General features: G+C 41.7%; 1 protein-coding gene across 1 annotated transcript in view; it reads right to left on the bottom strand.

The window, feature by feature from the left end:
* myo16 (myosin XVI) overlaps window positions 1-19,396 on the bottom strand; it is a 541,014-nt gene that overhangs the window by 469,150 nt on the left and 52,468 nt on the right. The window contains exon 4 of the mRNA XM_072264587.1: window positions 7,084-7,192. Coding sequence (XP_072120688.1) covers window positions 7,084-7,192 — 109 coding nt within the window. The remainder of the gene's footprint in view (window positions 1-7,083; window positions 7,193-19,396) is intronic.

Here is a 19,396-nt window from a genome sequence, read left to right as displayed (position 1 = left end):
TTTATCATATGATGATCATTTTATCACTTTGGGCCTGTACTGACTGGAATTTGGCAGAATGAGAGTGATGTCATTGAAACCTATCTAATGTTGAAAGAAATCAGTAGAGTAGATTTGGAGGTGATGCTTCCTATAGTGGGGGAATTTAAGACCAGAGGACAAGGCCCCAGAATAGAGGGATGTCCAGTTAGAACTGAGACGAGGAGGAATTTCTTCAGCCAGACTCTGGCTAATCTGTGGAATTCATTGCTACAGGTGTCTGTGGAGGCCAAGTCATTGGCTATATTTAAGGCAGAGTTTGATAGATTCTCGATTGGTCAGGGCATGACGGTTTATGGGGAGAAGGCAGGAGATTGGGGATAAGAGAGATATAGATCAACGGCTATGAAATGGCGGAGCAATCTCAATGGGCCAAATGGCCTAATTCTGCTCCTATATCTTATTTAAGTGTCATCTGGACAGGTATCTGAATGAACAAGGCATAGAGAAAATTAATACAGGCAAGTGAATGTTAGGACAGATAAGTCTCTGGGGCCTGACGGAATGTTACCCAGGCCTCTCCACGAGGTGAGGGAAGAGATTGCTGTGCCTCTGGCTAGGATCTTTATGGCTTCGTTGTCTATGGGAATGGTACCAGAGGATTGGAGGGAGGCTAATGTTGTCCACTTATTCAAAAAAGGTAGTAGGGATAGACCGGGGATAGACCAGGTAATTATAGACCAGTGAGCCTTACGTCTGTGGTAGGAAAGCTGTTGGAAAAGATTCTTAGAGAAAGGATCTATGGGCATTTAGAGAATCATGGTCTGATCAGGGACAGTCAGCATGGCTTTGTGAAGGGCAGATCGTGTCTAAAAAGCCTGATAGAGTTCTTTGAGGATGTGACCAGGCATATAGATGAGGGTAGTGCAGTGGATGTGATCTATATGGATTTGGTAAGGAATTTGACAAGGTTTCACATGGTAGGCTTATTCAGAAAGTCAGAAGGCATGGGATCCAGGGAGGTTTGGCTAGGTGGATTCAGAATTGGCTTGCCTGCAGAAGGCAGAGGGTCATGGTGGAGGGAGTACTTTCGGATTGGAGGATTGTGACTAGTGGTTTCCCACAAGGATCGGTTATGGGACCTCTATTTTTCTTGATTTTTATTAACGACCTGGATGTGGGGGTAGAAGGGTGGGTTGGCAAGTCTGCAGATGACACAAAGGTTGGTGGTGTTATAGATAGTGTAGAGGATTGTCGAAGATTGCAGAGAGACATTGATTGGTTGCAGAAGTGGGCTGAGAAGTGGCAGATGGAGTTCAACCCGGAGAAGTGTGAGGTGGTACACTTTGGAAGGACAAACTCCAAGGCAGAGTACAAAGTAAATGGCAGGATACTTAGTAGTGTGGAGGAGTGGAGGGAGCTAGGGCTTTACTCTTTGGAGAGAAGGAGGATGAGAGGAGACATGATAGACATATACAAGATATTAAGAGGAATAGATAGAGTGGATAGCTAGCGCCTCTTCCCCAGGGCACCACTGCTCAATACAAGGGGACATGGCTTTAAGGTAAGGGGTGGGAAGTTCAAGGGGGATATTAGAGGAAAGTTTTTTCCTCAGAGAGTGGTTAGTGTGTGGAATACACTGCCTGAGTCAGTGGTAGAGTCAGATACAGTTGTGAAATTTAAAAGACTGCTAGACAGGTATATGGAGGAATTTAAGGTAGGGGGTTATATGGGAGGCAGGGTTTGCGGGTCGGCACAAGTATGTGGGCCAAAGGGCCTGTACTGTGCTGTACCATTCTATGTTCTATGTTCTATGTTCTATGTAAGTGCAGAGAGTTAGGATTTGCAGCCCGGACAAGTTGAGATGAAATGGCTGCTTCAATGCTATACTTTCTATGTCTCTATAACATGTAGTTCTCAAAAGGGAAGGAGATTACAGATCATGAAATAACATGTAGTTTGTAGAATCAGTATGCAGGAAAATCTCATCAACTTGTGGCTTTACTGTCATTTTGATTTAGTTGTACTTTTTAAGAGATAGAAAAAGACCAAAAATCTTTAGTAAAAATGTAACCCATGTGCTGATTACAAACAAATGCCACTCCCCAAACTGAATTAAATGTTGAAAAAATCCATGCTCTCATTGTCAAATTTGTTCATTTTGAATGGGATTAAACAGCAAATTTATATGAGAAACAGACCTAAGTAAATAACTGAGAGGTACAATCTCAGATTTATGAAGGAAGCAAAGCTAGAAAAGAGGATGCTTTCATAGAGCTGTAGGACAAATTTAATCATTGTAATTATGTTAACTGTAGCAAATAATAAGCTACTTTCATTGAACAATGCTGGACAGCCAGAGTCAGCTCTGTAACAAATTCATCAAGGTAAATCACACTTCCTTTCATAATACTGAGAGAAATCATTATATTTCTTCATTGCTAACCAATAAATGACAATATATCAATGTAAACACTAAGGTTCTTAGATGGCAGCTTCTACAGAATTGTAATTGGTCTCTTCATAAGTGACGTAAAACCTTCGTGGACATGCAGTATGTCATTTCACATAATAGTAATCCATAAACTTTTTTGGTTTCGGCAGAACTAATGATTTTATGCTTGTTGCCATAGATCTTGAACAATGTTTTTTTTTGCCATCAACACATTCCCTCCCAACACAACCAGAAGCCATTATGGTTAATGAGGAAACAGATGTTAATGCTGAAAAATTGGTGCTCTGAGGTTTATCTTCTGCATGTAGTGATGATGATAGTCACCCAGAACTATGAGATTTGCTACTTTCATTGTTTCAGTAACTGTCTTCATTGCTGAAATGTGAGATTTTTACCTAATGTTGGAGAAAGGACAATCCTAGACAGCTTGTTGCAGCCATGTTTCAAGAGTGTGAAAAAAAAATGATTTGGATTTATGTCATGCTTTTACGGACTTTGAAATGTGATGCAGGACTTAACAACAAGCTAAACCTCTAAGGAAAGATGTTACAGTTGGGGCTAACCACAGCTAACCCAACTACAACAAGCCAAAGAGCTCATTCTTTTTTTTTGAAAAAAACGAATCTGAACGAATCCAAAAACCAGTGTAGGAATGCAGAAATTTGCTCCGTCAGGAAGTTGATAATGGGAGCAATTAAGGATGAGGTGAAAGGAAGACAGAACCAGAATCAGAAGTGGGGAGGGTCGGGTGGGGAAGCTGGTGGCTTGTGAATGAATGGATCCAGGAGAGAAAAGTGTGATTAAGATGTGAGTTGATGTGAAGAATAGGCAGCTTATCTGTGGCTAAGGATGTTTTAAATATCTCTGCTAGGGTGCCTGAAGTGTCAGCACTAGCCTCCTACATGGTCTAAGGGAACATCTTGTCAGGCCCTGGGGATTTATAATAATTACTTCAAGACAGAGAACACTCTGAAGACAGAAGACATCTATATACAGTCCATGACCTCACTGCTGCTTTTCGTCACTCCTTTTGATTCTGTGTACTTCTCCCAAGTAAATGCAGCTGCAAAAAAATCCATTTAAGATTTCTTCCATCTCTTTTGGCTCCAAGCATAGATGACCACTCTGATCTTCCAGAGAACCAATTTTGTCCCCTGTTATCCTTTTTCTCTTTCTAAATCTGTAGAAGCACTTGGGATTCACCTTGTCTTTTAGAGCAACCTCATGCATTCTCCTAGCCTTCCTGGTTTCCTTCTGAAGTGTTCTCTTGCATTTCTTATACTCTGTAAGTCCCTCATTTTCTCCTTCCTGCATACACCTGCTATGTAACCTCTTCGTTTTCTTAATCAGGGACCTCAATAGTTCTCAAAACCCAAGGTTCCCTTAACTTCTCATCCTTGCCTTTCATTCTGACTTAAGGTTGTTACAGCCAGGAGTGGTAGTGTGGACAAGCTTCCACTACCTATTAAATGCTCCCAATGGTGTGCATCTCAAATAGCCTCTCACAGCCAAGTCCATTTCCAGGTCTTCATATGCAGTTCAGGTAGTAAGCATGCAGAACTATTCCTCCTGACAGAAGACAGATTAAAGGCGGGTTACTGGCACCTTCATTTCAGGCAGATGGGTCTTGTCAGCCATGGTTGGCAGCTCATCTAGGAGAAGGAAAATTCTGAACTGCCTTGCAGCTACACCAACTCATGAAGAAGGCTTTGGGAGTAATCCCCGAGGAAAAGTCCAGAGCAGAAGTTCCTAAGGCCGTACTACATTGAGTTCAAAACTGACTGGCAACTCCTGATACTATCAAATTTTGCCTTTCTCCAATATAGAATCTGAACCCCAGTACCAGACATATCCTTCTCTAGAATTATCTTGAAATTAATGGCATTTTTAGCAAAGTGTTCTGCTACACAAACTTCTGTCACCTATCCTGTCTCGTTCCCTAGTAGGAGATCTAGTATCACATTCTCTCTAGTTGGGACCTCAGGTACTGTTTGAAGAAACTTTCCTGAACATGATTGACAACCTCCATCCCATCCAGTCCTTTTACAGTATGGTGATCCCAGTCAATATGTGGAAAGTTAAAATCAACGATCACAAAATTATGTTTCTTGCAACAATATATGATCTCTACAAGGAGTTTGAGGAGATTTAGTAAGGCACCAAAGACTCTAGCAAATTTCTACAGATAGACCATGGAGCACATTCTGATTGGCTGCATCATGTCTACTATGGAGGCACCATGCACAGAATCATGAAGGATACTATAGGGTGCTAGACTCAGACAGCGTCATCTCCGCCACATGCCTCTCCACCGCTGGTCATTTTCAAAAAGCGGTGCCTCAAGAAAATGGCATCCTTCACTATGGTCCAAGAAATCATGAACTCTACCTCATTATTCCTCTTTTCCACTACTTGCTTATTTTCTATATTGTAACCTAATAATTTGCTCCTCCTGCAGTGTACTGCTGCCACAGATCAAATTTCACAACTTATGTCAGCAGCAATAAATTTGATTCTGGTTCTGAGGGACCTGAGCAAAGGTCTGGCAGAAAACCCACCAGGGAAAGAACTAAGGAGACTCAGTATCTTGACAACAGTCTGACATTGTGAAGCAGTCTCTGTTGTAAAAGCCATCTAAGGCTTCAACATGAGGGCCTCACTATGCGAAGAATGGAGATAACCTCATCAGGAAATGAAAAGCAGTTATCAACCCTGGAAGGAGTACTTCAAAAACTTCCATAAATGTAATTCCATCCTTGTCATGAAGAGCATAAATTCTGTCTCACAGGGATATATTGAAACCAAGCTATGTTGCCAATTCTGAGGAACGAGAGTTAAGAATATCATACTGTAACTGTAAAAATAACAAGGCATCCCCAATGAATTCTAAAACTTGGTAATAAAGTGCTTCAGTCACAAATCTACATTCTTATTTTCCATAACCAGGATGAGGAAGATATCTCAAGTGTCGTTGGAGATTCCATAATTTGACTACATCCTAGAAAAGACATAAGATTGATTTTGTTAACAGCAAAAACGGTGCATTGGGAAAGTCATCATCAGCTTCCTTCCCAGACATCTCCAAGTGGCAGAGCAGCTGTGCCTTGAATAACAGCATGCATTTCTTTCACCCTGTGGGCATTCATAAACAATGAACTTCATTGATGCTGACTAGTTCTTCCATTGCAATTGCTAATGGGTAACATCAGTTCAATTGTGACATAATTGAAATCTGCTCACATTTTGTGATTAACTCAACTCAAATTTAAAGTGTCTATTACATAAAAATCCATTAAGGAGGATCAATATTGAGGAATCAAATAAACTGTGCAATGAAGGGATGACAGTATGAGCCATGGTGGTTCATTTGCAGATTTTAAAATTAGTCTTATACAATGGCTTTAAGGCTTTGGCATTTGCTTAGGACATATTAATGCTTTGTAAAGGAGCTTGCTCTGTACAAATTGCTTGCTACATTTCCTAGAATTTAGACATTTCTGGATATCTTGATTTCTTGAAAGGAATTTCTTTCTTTTTTCTCATAAGCCTACATGTGCAAATATAGTTTACCATAGTGAGTTTTGAAAATAAATGTTAAATATTTAAATCTTATAAACTTTTTATTTTTGGGTGGTAGTGCAACTTTGAGGTCTGCCACATTTTGGAAAATGAATTAAGCCAATTAGGTCAAGAAAGATTTAAAAATACAGTGTATTCTAGTTAATTAAGCCACATTGGGACCAATATATTTTACCCAATCAGCTGAAGTTTCATGGAAATATTTTAAAAGGTATAACAAGGCAAATTGCTATTTAATTGAGTAACAAGTTATGTTTTTAAATGAAATACAGTAAGTATTTAAATGAAATACAGAACAAGTTAAAACACTACCTATACTACTACAGTACTATAAAGCTCTGTATTATTTCTTAATAATTATCAGCGGAGGAACTGATCCAGAGTACTCTGTCGCGTTCTTTTGATTGACTGTAAATGAACAAAACCAGCGCAGAAACCTAGTGCAGATAATGCATTGCCGTTGTACACACTTCTGATGATTGCATCCTCCAAATCTCCATTTTCATTGTAACATTTGAGATGACTGTCAATACTTTCAAATTCTTTATAGCTGCTAACTTGTTTAAGTAGTGAAATCATTTCATTTTCAGTCCCATCATAATACCGTTACTGCGTGACCCAATAAAACTACTCTTCTTTGACCCCTTCAGCAACCAATGATCCTAGTAAAATGTTACTACCTTATGTAATCCATTTATAAACACATCTGCTTGCCAATCAGTATTGTGGGTAAATATTTACAAAACATTAACAATGGTAAGCTGGGAACATGCATACAAAACAGGGGAGGGGGTGGGATGTAAATTCCTGAGCATAGCAGTTACTGTATTGTTTTAAATATGAAGTGGTTGGACAAAACTAATTTTACTTATTAATATTAACCCACTATTATTTATTCAGCGGTTTTCTCTCATGACTGATCTCTCTGTATTAGATTCCAAAATTACACCAGCTAAAACAAATTTAAAAAGTAAATGGTTCACAAGCAGAAAAGAATTATTCCAAACAGAAAACTAATCTTAAGTTTTAAATGCGTCTAGGACTTTGGCTGAATTGATGTAATAATGTACCATTATCTTCTAGATGTCGAAGTAGGATGAAACTGGTTTCTGTGCCTTCTATAGCATAATCCAATGAAATATGTCCATTAACATCTTGGAGTAAAACATTAGCTCCAGCCTGAAAAAGTAATATGAAAGAAAAATTATCAAACTACATATAACTTTATTTCTGATATGAAAATACACATAAAGTATAATCTTTTTCTTACATTAATTGTATGCACTTTTTTTTACAATTTCTTCTAATAAGACAGTAGTCTTGGCCTTATGCAATGGAATTTTCTTATGACAATTTCTTTGGGAATAGAAAAATATATGCAGGAAGTGTGGCTAACTGAATGTAATGCAACAGTGCTGGGCAGCTGTACAGTAAAGATATTTTGCAACCCACAATTTCGGAAAAATCCAGACTAAGATTTTAAATAATCACTACAAGGTTTCCTTACTCTTCACTACAAATGTCTCCAGAAAGGAGGATGACATCATCTGATTTCCTAATTGCATGCTTTACTTGCATCCAAACTTTTGACATTTCATTGGGAAGAGTGCAATATTTATTAATCTATTTGCAAAAAAATACATTGCTTTCCATTTTATCTACCAATAATTGATGTTTTCCCACACAAATTATCACTCGTATCTAATCAATTAACTGGTTATGTTATCTTTCTGCAGATTCTTTACATCTTCCTCATAACTCTAACTCCTACCTATCTTTGGTTGGCGTTACCTTTGGTTCCTTCATTGCTGATACCAATTTGTTGTAGCTGAGGCTCATACAATTATGCATTGATTACACCCTGTCTGTCCATGTCTCTTTCATGCAATCTCTCCATTTCTTCGCGATGCTTTCCACTGGAGCACAGGAGGCTGAGGGAAGACCTTTTGGCAATTTATAAAATTATGATGGGCACATACACTACATGATCATAGTCCTTCTTCTATCTCAGGGGAGACTATAATCACATAAACCTAATCAGTCCATTTAATTTCCTTGAATTGGTCCTGTTCTGGACTAATTATATTGCTTGTGTTTTCCATTATTTAAGATTTGCTTATTTAGGCAAATAACAATCACTTATTTTGTAAGACCAATTCTATCTAAACCAAATCATTCTTCAAGAAACTTTTATGTGATAAATGTTTCTGAGCTGCATAAACTAAGCTTTCTTAAATTACCATTTGGAAACATATCAAAGATTATTTAATAAAGTAACATCATATAAAACAATTACATTTTAACCTGCTACCTAACTGAACTGATTTATAGTAGACAACAGGAATTCTGCAGATGCTGGAAATTCAAGCAACACACATCAAAGTTGCTGGTGAACGCAGCAGGCCAGGCAGCATCTCTAGGAAGAGGTACAGTCGACGTTTCAGGCCGAGACCCTTCATCAGGACTAACTGAAGGAAGAGTGAGTAAGGGATTTGAAAGTTGGAGGGGGAGGGGGAGATCCAAAATGATAGGAGAAGACAGGAGGGGGAGGGGTAGAGCCAAGAGCTGGACAGGTGATAGGCAAAAGGGGATACGAGAGGATCATGGGACAGGAGGTCCGGGAAGAAAGACGGGGGGGGGGGGACCCAGAGGATGGGCAAGAGGTATATTCAGAGGGACAGAGGGAGTAAAAGGAGAGTGAGAGAAAGAATGTGTGCATAAAAATAAGTAACAGATGGGGTACGAGGGGGAGGTGGGGCCTTAGCGGAAGTTAAAGAAGTCAATGTTCATGCCATCAGGTTGGAGGCTACCCAGACGGAATATAAGGTGTTGTTCCTCCAACCTGAGTGTGGCTTCATCTTTACAGTAGAGGAGGCCGTGGATAGACATGTCAGAATGGGAATGGGATATGGAATTAAAATGTATGGCCACTGGAAGATCCTGCTTTCTCTGGCGGACAGAGCGTAGGTGTTCAGCAAAGCGGTCTCCCAGTCTGCGTTGGGTCTCGCCAATATATAAAAGGCCACATCGGGAGCACCGGACGCAGTATATCACCCCAGTCGACTCACAGGTGAAGTGTTGCCTCACCTGGAAGGACTGTTTGGGGCCCTGAATGGTGGTAAGGGAGGAAGTGTAAGGGCATGTGTAGCACTTGTTCCGCTTACACGGATAAGTGCCAGGAGGGAGATCAGTGGAGAGGGATTTATAGTAGCATACAATTTCTCCTGGAGAAACTTGGCAGGTCAGGCAGCATCTATGCAAATAAGTAAGCAGTTGACCTTTTGAGTGAAGAGTCCTGATGAGGGGGTCTTAGAGCAAAATGCCAACTGTTTTATCATTTACATAGATGCTGACTGACCTGCTGAGTTTTTACAGCACTTTGTGTGTGTTACTCTGGATTTCGAGCATCTGCAGAATTTCTTATGTTTATTAACTGATTGTGCAGACTTTGTATTCACGACATATAAATGAATCTCAGGACAAACCTAGAGAACAAAGCAATTTTTAAAGCGGCTAAAGTGATGTGTGTATTTGCACTGGAAGTGTGGAGTCTATACAAAACAGGAATTCCAGTGCAATGTAGCAATTTATAATATAAATACCAAAGTAATTAACTTTACTCTAAAATCTGTGACAGATTCAAAATGTGAATTCACTCATTAAATGAAATAGTGCTGACACAACAAAACTTTTAGTTTCCGACAGGCCTTACAATCAGATCTCAGAGGGATTTTTTTTTTAATTTACCTGCTCTGGAGTATCCATTTTGGGTGATTGTGCTTGAGTTATAAATACGGAAGCTTTGGCATGAGAAGGTTTGGAAAAGGAGGCGGCAGAGCAGTGGTAAGTAACCAGGATCACTGCCACAGCAACTGGCTCTGATGCATAGCAGGGGAGGTGGAGTCAAAGAAAGCTGCACTGTTATGAAACTCATTTGTTGTTGGGACAGAAAGTGATTCAATAGTCACAAATAAGAGTCTGAGATGGTATGTGTCCTCTCTGGTGCTGAGATCATGGGTGTCTCCAAGTTGTTAAACAAACTCTCAACCCTGAGGATGAGTAATCACTGGTTATTTTGTTCATTGGTACCAATGACAAAGGGAGAAAAATGAATGAGGTCCTTTGGATAGGATATGGGTAGTTATGCAGAACGTTAAAAAGCAAACCTACAAGAGATGTAATAGTTGGATTACTCCCAGTACAATGTGACAGTGAGGATAGGGAGGATGAATGCATCACTGAGGAGCTGGTGCAAGAAGGAGCTATTCATGTTCCTGGACCACGGGGATTTCTTCAGGGGTAGAGGTGACTTTCACAAGAGAGATGGGTTAGACCATAAGACATGGGAGCAGAATTAGGCCATTCAGCCCATCTTTCATTCTTTCATGTGTTACGTACCCCGTAACTGGGTTGCCAAACCAGCAGAAATGGACCACTTAGTTGGAGTCTGGATTACTGGAACTAAGAAAGTTTTATTAAAGAAATAAGCAACACAGTATTCTAATCAAAAGGATATAAATGCAACAGTTTAACAATGATAAAACACACATGTACACAGAACTGGGATAATATGATCAATCAAGCTCTATCGCAGTCTAGGGGTAAATGATCAGTTTCAAGTGACGCAAACTTCAGTTCGATTTGGTGCAGTTCAGTTCGCAGTAATCGCTGTTGTGCCGTTGGGGCGGGGAGAAGAGAGAGAGCGAAAGCGAATGAATATTCAAAACGGATTCCAAACAGACCTTCGATATCCTTCGCAGTTAGCTTTCGGACGAGCCCTTTGTAAAGTCTTCTGAGGTCACCGACTGTGACCCCTCCGTTCCAGATGCGATCATTCTTCTGCGGTGAACCTGGCACCCAGGCAAGGGCGGACACACACACTGGGTTCCCGCCCGACCGTATCTTTCTACCCTGGGCGTCTATGGCTGGTCCCGCGTCCTGACCTCCAAAACTCCCACCAACTTGTGGGGGCACACTGCTTCCAGGGTCTCGTTACCTCGTGGTGTCGTGTGTCTGTTGCCTTAGTGAACCTGTCCCTTTTTATCCCCCTGCTGGGGTATCACCTGTCCATCAAACTTCAAAAAGTTCAGGTTCAAAGCAACCCGTCTTGACAATACTCGGAACTGTGTCTCCTTTTCGTTAATCCCTCTCGTCTCTCATTAACATTTCTGAATGTTCCACCATTGTCCTCTTATCGGCATCAATCTTCTGATAATTTGGTCTGTCGTCACACATGGCTGATCACAGATCCTACTCAACCCCACACACCTGCCTTCTCACAACACACATCAAAGTTGCTGGTGAACGCAGAAGGCCAGGCAGCATCTCTAGGAAGAGGTACAGTCGACGTTTTAGGCTGAGACTCTTCGTCAGGGCTAACTGAAAGAAGAGCCAGTAAGAGATTTGAAAGTGAGAGGGGGCGGGGGAGACCTAAAATGACAGGAGAATATAGGAGGGGGAGGGATGGAGCCAAGAGCTGGACAGGTGATTGGCAAAAGAGATATGAGAGGATCATGGGACAGGAGGCCCAGGGAGAAAGAAAAGGGGGGAGGGGGGGAAAACCCAGAGGATGGGCAAGGGGTATAGTGAGAAGGACAGAGGGAGAAAAAGGAGAGAGAGAGAAAGAATGTGTGTATATAAATAAATAACGGATGGGGTACGAGGGGGAGGTGGGGCATATGTGTGTTGCTTGAATTTCCAGCATCTGCAGAATTCCTCGTGTTGTGTGCCTTCTCACAACATACTATGATGCCGTGATGATCAGGAAATGATCAACATTTGCCTTAAATATACCCACTGACACGCACTCCACTACAGTCTGGCAGAGCATTCCATAGAGTCACTACTCTCTGGCCAAAAAAAAAAAAAATCTGCCTCACATCTGTTCTAAAAGGTTCCCCTTAATTTTGAGGCTGTGCCCTCTAGTTCTGGATACCCCCACTACAGGAAACATCCTCTCCACATCCACCCTATCTAGTCCTTTCAACATTCAGTAGGTTTCAGTGAGATCCCCCCCATATTCTTCTAAATTCCAGTGAGTACAGGCCCAAATCTGCAAAATGCTATCCATATGTTAACCTCTTCACTTCCGAAATCATCCCCGTGAACCTCCTCTGGGCTCTGTCCAATGACAACACACCCTTTCTGAGATATGGGGTCTAAAACTGTTGACAGTACTTCCGTGCAGCCTGACTCGTGTCTAATAAAGGCTCAGAATTATCTCTGTTTTAAAATTCTATCCCTCTTGAAATAAATACCAACATTGCATTTGCCTTCTTTACTACAGACTCAAACTGTAAATAAACTTTTTGGAAGTCATGCAAGAAGACTCCTAAATCCCTCTGCTCCTCTGATATTTGAATCATCTCCCCATTTAGATAATAGTCTGCACTATTGTTCCTTTTACCAAAATGCATTATCAAACATTTTCCAACACTGTATTCCATCTGCCACTTTTTTGCCTATTCTTCCAATTTGTCTAAGTCCTGCTGCAATCACATTCCTTTCTCAGCACCTCCTACCTGTTCACCTATCTTCGTATCATCTGCAAACTTTGCCACAAAGCCATCAATTCCATTAACTAAATCATTGACAAATAATGTAAAAAGTAGCTGTCCCAATACTGACCACGAGGAGCACCACTAGTCACTGGTAGCCAACCAGAAAAAAAAACCTTTATTTCCACTTGCTGCCTCCTCTATCCATGCCAGTAACTTTCCTGTAACGTCACAGGATTTCATCATGTTAAGCAGTCTCATGCGTAGCACCTTATCAAATGCATTCTGAAAATCCAAGTAAATGACATCTTCTTTGTCCACACTGCTTGTTTCTTTCTTGAAGAACTCTAACAGATTTGTCAGGCAAGGTTTCCCTTTACAGAAACCATGCTGACTTTGACTTATTTCATCATTAGTCTCCAAGTACCCTGAAACCTCATCCGTAACAATAGACTCCAATACTTTCCCAACCACTGAGAAACCATAGAAAAACTACAGCACAGAAACAGGCCTTTTGGCCCTTCTTGGCTGTGCCGAACCATTGTCTGCCTAGTCCCACTGACTTGCACACGGACCATATCCCTCCATACACCTCCCATCCATGTATCTGTCCAATTTATTCTTAAATGTTAAAGAGGAACCTGCATTTACCACCTCGTCTGGCAGCTCATTCCTCACTCCCACCACTCCCTGTGTGAAGAAGCTCCCCCCAATGTTCCCTTTAAACTTTTCCCCCCTCTCCCTCAACCCATGTCCTCTGTTTTTTTTTCTTCCCTTGCCTTAGTGAAAAAAGTCTGCTTGCATTCACTCTATCTATGCCCATCATAATTTTATATACTATCAAATCTCCCCTCATTCTTCTATGCTCCAGGGAATAAAGTCCTAACCTTTTCAACCTTTCTCTGTAACTGAGTTTCTCAAGTCCCAGCAACATCCTTGTAAACCCTCTCTGCACTCTTCAAAAAACTTATTAATATCCATCCTGTAATTTGGTGACCAAAACTGAACACAATACTTTAGATTCGGCCTCACCAATGCCTTATACAACCTCATCAGAACATTCCAGCTCTTATACTTAATACTTTGATTAATAAAGGGCATTGTACCAAAAGCTCTCTTTACGACCCTATCTACCTGTGATGGAACTTTTAGGGAACTTTGTATCTATATTCCCAGATCCCTCTGTTCTACTGCACTCCTCAGTGCCTTACCGTTTACCCTGTATGTTCTACCTTGGTTTGTCCTTCCAATGTGCAATACCTCACACTTGTCCATATTAAACTCCATCTGCCATTTTTCAGCCCATTTTTCCAGCTGGTCCAAATCCCTCTGCAAGCTTTGAAAACCTTCCTCACTGTCCACTACACTTCCAATCTTTGTTATCAACAGCAAATTTGCTGATCCAATTTACCACATTATCGTCCAGATCATTGATATAGATGACAAATAACAATGAACCCAGCACTGATCCCTGTGGCACACATCTAGTCACAGGCCTCTACTCTGAGAAGCAATCCTCTACTACCACTCTTTGGCTTCTTCCATTGAGTCAATGTCTAATCCAATTTACCACCTTTCCATGTATACCTAGCGACTGAATTTTCCTAACTAACCTTCCATGTAGGACCTTGTCAAAGGCCTTACGAAAGTCCATGTAGGCAACATCCACTGCCTTCCCTTCATCTACTTTCCTGGTACCCTCCTCGAAAATCTCCAACACATGGGTCAAACATGACCTACCAGGCACAAAGCCATGTTGACTCTCCTTAATAAGTCCCTGTCTATCCAAATGCTTGTAGATTCTGTCTTTTAGTACTCCCTCCAATAACTTACCCACTACCGACGTCAAACTTACCGGCCTATAATTTCCGGGATTACTTTTCAATCCTTTTTTAAACAACGGAACAACATGAGCCACTCTCCAATCCTCCGGCACCTCACCCATAGACACCAACATTTTAAATATATCTGCCAGGGCCCCTGCAATTTCAACGCTAGTGTCCTTCAAGGCCCGAGGGAATACCCTGTCAGGTCCTGGGGATTTATCCACTTTAATTTGCCTCAAGATAGCAAGCACCTCCTCCTTTTCAATCTGTACAATTTCCATGATCCCACTACTTGTTTCCTTTAATTCCATAGACTTCATTCCAGTTTCCTTAGTAAATACAGATGCAAAAAAAACATTTAAGATCTCCCCCATTTCTTTTGGTTCCGCACATAGCCGGCCACTCTGATCTTCAAGAGGACCAATTTTATCCCTTACAATCCTTTTACTCTTGATATACCTGTAAAAGCTCTTTGGATTATCCTTCACTTTGACTGCCAAGGAAACCTCATGTCTTCTTTTAGCCCTCCTGATTTCCTTCTTATGTATTTTCGTGCACTTTTTATACTCCTCAAGCACCTTATTTACTCCCTGTTTCTTATACATGTCATACAACTCCCTCTTCTTCTTTATCAGAGTTGCAATATCCCTTGAGAAGCAAGGTTCCTTATTCCTATTCACTTTGCCTTTAATCCTGACAGGAACATACAAGCTCTGCACTCTCAAAATTCCTCCTTTGAAGGCTTCCCACTTACCGATCACATCCTTGCCAGAGAACAACCTGTCCCAATCCACTCTTTTTAGATCCTTTCTCATTTCTTCAAATTTGGCCGCCTTCCAGTTCAGAACCTCAAACCTAGGACCAGATCTATCCTTGTCCATGATCAATTTGAAACTAATGGTGTTATGATCACTGGAACCAAAGTGCTCCCTGACACAGACTTCCGTCACTTGTCCTAACTTGTTTCCTAACAGGAGATCCAATATTGCATCCCCCCTAGTTGGTACCTCTAAATATTGTTTTAGAAAACTTTCCTGAACACATTTTACTAACTCTAACCCATCTAGACCCATAACAGTATGGGAGTCCCAACCAATATGTGGAGAATTAAAATCCCCTACCACCACAACTTTATGTTTCCTGCAGTTGCCTGCTATCTCTCTGTAGATTTGCTCCTTCAATTCTTACTGACTATTAGGTGGTCTATAATACAACCCTACTAATGTGGCCATGCCTTTCCTGTTTCTTAGCTCCACCCATAAGGACTCAGTAGACAAGCCCTCTAACATGTCTTGCCTGAGCACTGCTGCAACATTTTCCCTAACAAGCAATGCTACTCCCCCACCTTTCATTCCTCTGCCTCGATCACATCTGAAACATCGGAACACTGGAATACTAAGCTGCCAGTCCTGCCTCTCCTGTAGCCAAGTTTCACTAATTGCTGTAACGTCATAATTCCACGTGTCAATCCACGCCCTCAACTCATCCGCCTTCCCCGCAATACTCCTTGCATTGAAATATATACACCTCAGAAGATTTTTACCACCACTCACAACCTTCCTATTTGCGGCTTTGCTTGAACTTTTAATATCATAAGACCATAAGACAAAGGAGCAGAAGTAGGCCATTCGGCCCATCGAGTCTGCTCCACCATTTTATCATGAGCTGATTCATTTTCTCCTATTTAGTCCCACTCCCCTTGCCTTCTCATCATAACCTTTGATGCCCTGGCTGCTCAGATACCTATCAATCTCTGCCTTAAATACACCCAATGGCTTGGCCTCCACTGCTGCCCGTGGCAACAAATTCCATAGATTCACCACCTTCTGACTAAAAAAATTTCTTCGTATTTCTGTTCTGAATGGGCGCCCTTCAATCCTTAAGTCATGCCCTCTCGTACTAGACTCCCCCATCATGGGAAACAACTTTACAACATCCACTCTGTCCATGCCTTTTAACATTCGAAATGTTTCTATGAGGTCTCCCCTCATTCTTCTAAACTCCAAGGAATACAGTCCAAGAGCGGACAAACGTTCCTCATATGTTAACCCTCTCATTCCCGGAATCAATAAATATCATTTATTTTCACCCCAGCCTCACCGTCAGCTCTAGCACTCAGTTTCCCATCCCCCTGCAAATCTAGTTTAAAGCCTCCCCAACAGCACTAACAAACCTCCCTGAAAGGATATTGGTCCCCTTGTAGTTCAGGTGTAACCGGTCTCTCATGTACAGGTCCCACCTGCCCCAGAAGAGGTCCCAATGATCCTGAAATCTGAAACCCTGCCCCCTACACCAGGTCCTCAGCCACTTTGTTCATCCTCCAGAGCATCCTGTTCTTACCCTCACTGGCACGTAGCACAGGTAGCAATCCTGAGATTACCACCCTCGAGGTCCTGCTTTTCAACTTCCTACCAAGCTCTCTATACTCACTGTCCAGGACCTCCTCACTCTTCCTTGCTATGTCATTGGTACTGATGTGCACCACGACATCCGGCTGATCACCCTCCCACTTCAGAATGTCACGCAAGCGATCAGAGCCATCCTTGACCCTGGCACTCAGGAGGCAACAAACCATCCTGGATTCTCTGTCACGACCACAGAACCTCTTATCTGCACCTCTAACTATCGAATCCCCTATCACTACCGCTCTCCTCTTTTTCCACCCTCCCTTCTGCACTGCAGAACCAGACTCAGTGCCAGAGGTTAGGCAAAGGACGATAATTTCCTTTCTTCTGCCTTCCTCCCTTCTTAAAGAGTGCTCCAGAACCATGCCAGAATCAAGTGATTCTTGAAAGATATTGACCAATGCATCCATTATCTCTTCAGCAACCTCTCTCAGGACTCTGGGATGTAGTCCATCTGGTCTAGGTAGCTTATCGACCTTAAGACCTTTAAATTTGCCTCGCACTTTTTCCTTTGTAATAACAATGGCATTTATTTCTGCTCCCTGACACTCACAGACCCCTGGCACACTGCCAGTGTCCTCCACAGTGAAGAGTGATGCAAAATACCCTTTAAGTTAATCTGTCATTTCTTTGTCCCCCATTACTACTTCACAAGCATCATCTTCCAGTGGTCCAAAACCAACTCACACTTCCCTTTTACTCTTTATATGATTGAAAAAACTTCTATTATCTTGCTTTATATTATTGGCTAGTCTGCCCTCATATTTAATCTTTTCCCTTTTTCTAGTTGCCTTTTGTTGGATTTTAAAAGCTTCCCAATCATCCAGTTTTCCACTCACTTTTGTTATCTTATATGCCCTTTCTTTGTCTGCTATGGAATCCTTAACTTCCTTTGTCAGCCAAGGGAACTTCTTCCTCTGAGGGACATATCTATCCTGCACCTTGTGAACTATTCCCAGAAACTTCAGCCATCTCTGCTCTGCCAACATACCCGCCAGTGCCTTCCTCCAATCCACCTGGGCAAGCTCCTCTCTCAAGCCCCTGTAATTCCCTTTATTCCATTGCGATACTAATACATGTGACTTATGCTTCTCCCTCTCAAATTACTGTATGAATTCAATCATATTATGATCACTGCCTCCTAAGAGTTCCTTTGCATTAAGCTCCCTAATAAGATCTGGGTTATTACACAATACACTATCTAAGATAGCCTTGGCCAGAGTAGGCTCAGGCTAAACCACTCTAAAAAAGCCATCTTGTCAGCAATCAACAAATTCCCTCTCTTGTGATTCAACAAGAGCCTGATTTGTCTAATCTCCTTGAATATTTAAGTCCCCTATTACAATTGGGACATACCCCTTATTACCTGCCTTTTCCAGCTCCCTTTGCAATCTCAACCCTATATCTTGGCTACTATTTGGAGGTCTATATATGATTCTCATGACATTTTTTTTTGTCCTTGCTGTTTCTTAACTTCACCCACAAAAAATTAACATTCTCTGAACCTGTTTCTCCTCTTTCTACAAACAGAACCATATTACTGCCTGTGCCTTCCTGCCTTTCCTTTCGATACAATGTGTATCCTTTGATGTTAAGCTCCCAACTATGCCCACAACGTCAAACTGACCAGTCTCTAATTGCGCCACGACTTCGTCCAACTTATTCTGAATGCTACGTGCTTTTAAATACAATACCTTAGGTCCTGCATTCTTCGCCCTTTTGAATTTTGCCTCCGTGGGACAATTTAACTCCTTGCTCTGTCTGCAATTGTACCCAATCATTGGCTTGTCCTTCCTTACATTCGTGTTACACCCACTTGTAAACCTACTGGCTCATCCTCAGCTCTATCATATTGGTTCCCATCCCTCTGCTATATTGGTTTAAACCACTCCGAACAGCTCTCGTAAACCTGCTCACAAGAATATCGGTCCCCTTCAGATTCAAGTGCAACCTGTCCTTTTTGTGCAGGTCCCACCAGCCCCAGAACAGCTCCCAAGTATTCAGAAATCTGAATCCCTGCCCCTGTTCCAATTCTTTAGCCATGCATTTATCTACCACCTCATTCTATTCGTACCCTCACTGTCAGCAGCGCAGGCAGTAATCCCGAGATTACTATTCTTGAGGTCCTGCTTCTCATCTTGCTTCCTGACTACCTGTATTCTGTTTTCAGGTCCTCCTCCCTTTTTCTACCTATGTCGTTGGTACCAATATGTACCACAACTTCTGGCTGCTCACCCTGTCCTTTTAGGATGTTGTGGATGCTTTCAGAAACATCATGGACCCTAGCACCTCGGAGGCAAACAACCATCAGTGTTTCTTTTTGGAGTCCACAGAATTGCCATTCTGTCTCCCTAACTACAGAATCCACTATTACTGCTGCCATCCTCTTCAGTTCCCTACCCTTCTGAGCCACAGGGCCAGACTCTGAGCCATAAGCATGGCGGTTGTTGTTTCCCCCAGGCAGGGCCCCCCACCAATAGTATTCAAAATGGAGTATTTATCGTTGAAGGGGACAGCCACAGTTGTGTTCTCTATCTGATATTCTCCCTTCCCTCTCCTGGCAGTCACCCATTTATCTGTTTCTTCTAACCTGTAGAGCAAATTCATGCCTTCTTTTAGCCCTCCTGATTTCTTTCTTTAGTGTTCTCTTGCATG

This window comes from Mobula birostris, chromosome 7, assembly GCF_030028105.1.
Source record: "Mobula birostris isolate sMobBir1 chromosome 7, sMobBir1.hap1, whole genome shotgun sequence".
Taxonomy (NCBI): domain Eukaryota; kingdom Metazoa; phylum Chordata; class Chondrichthyes; order Myliobatiformes; family Myliobatidae; genus Mobula; species Mobula birostris.
Note: the sequence above shows the minus strand (reverse complement) of the source record. Positions and strands in the feature narration are given on the sequence as shown.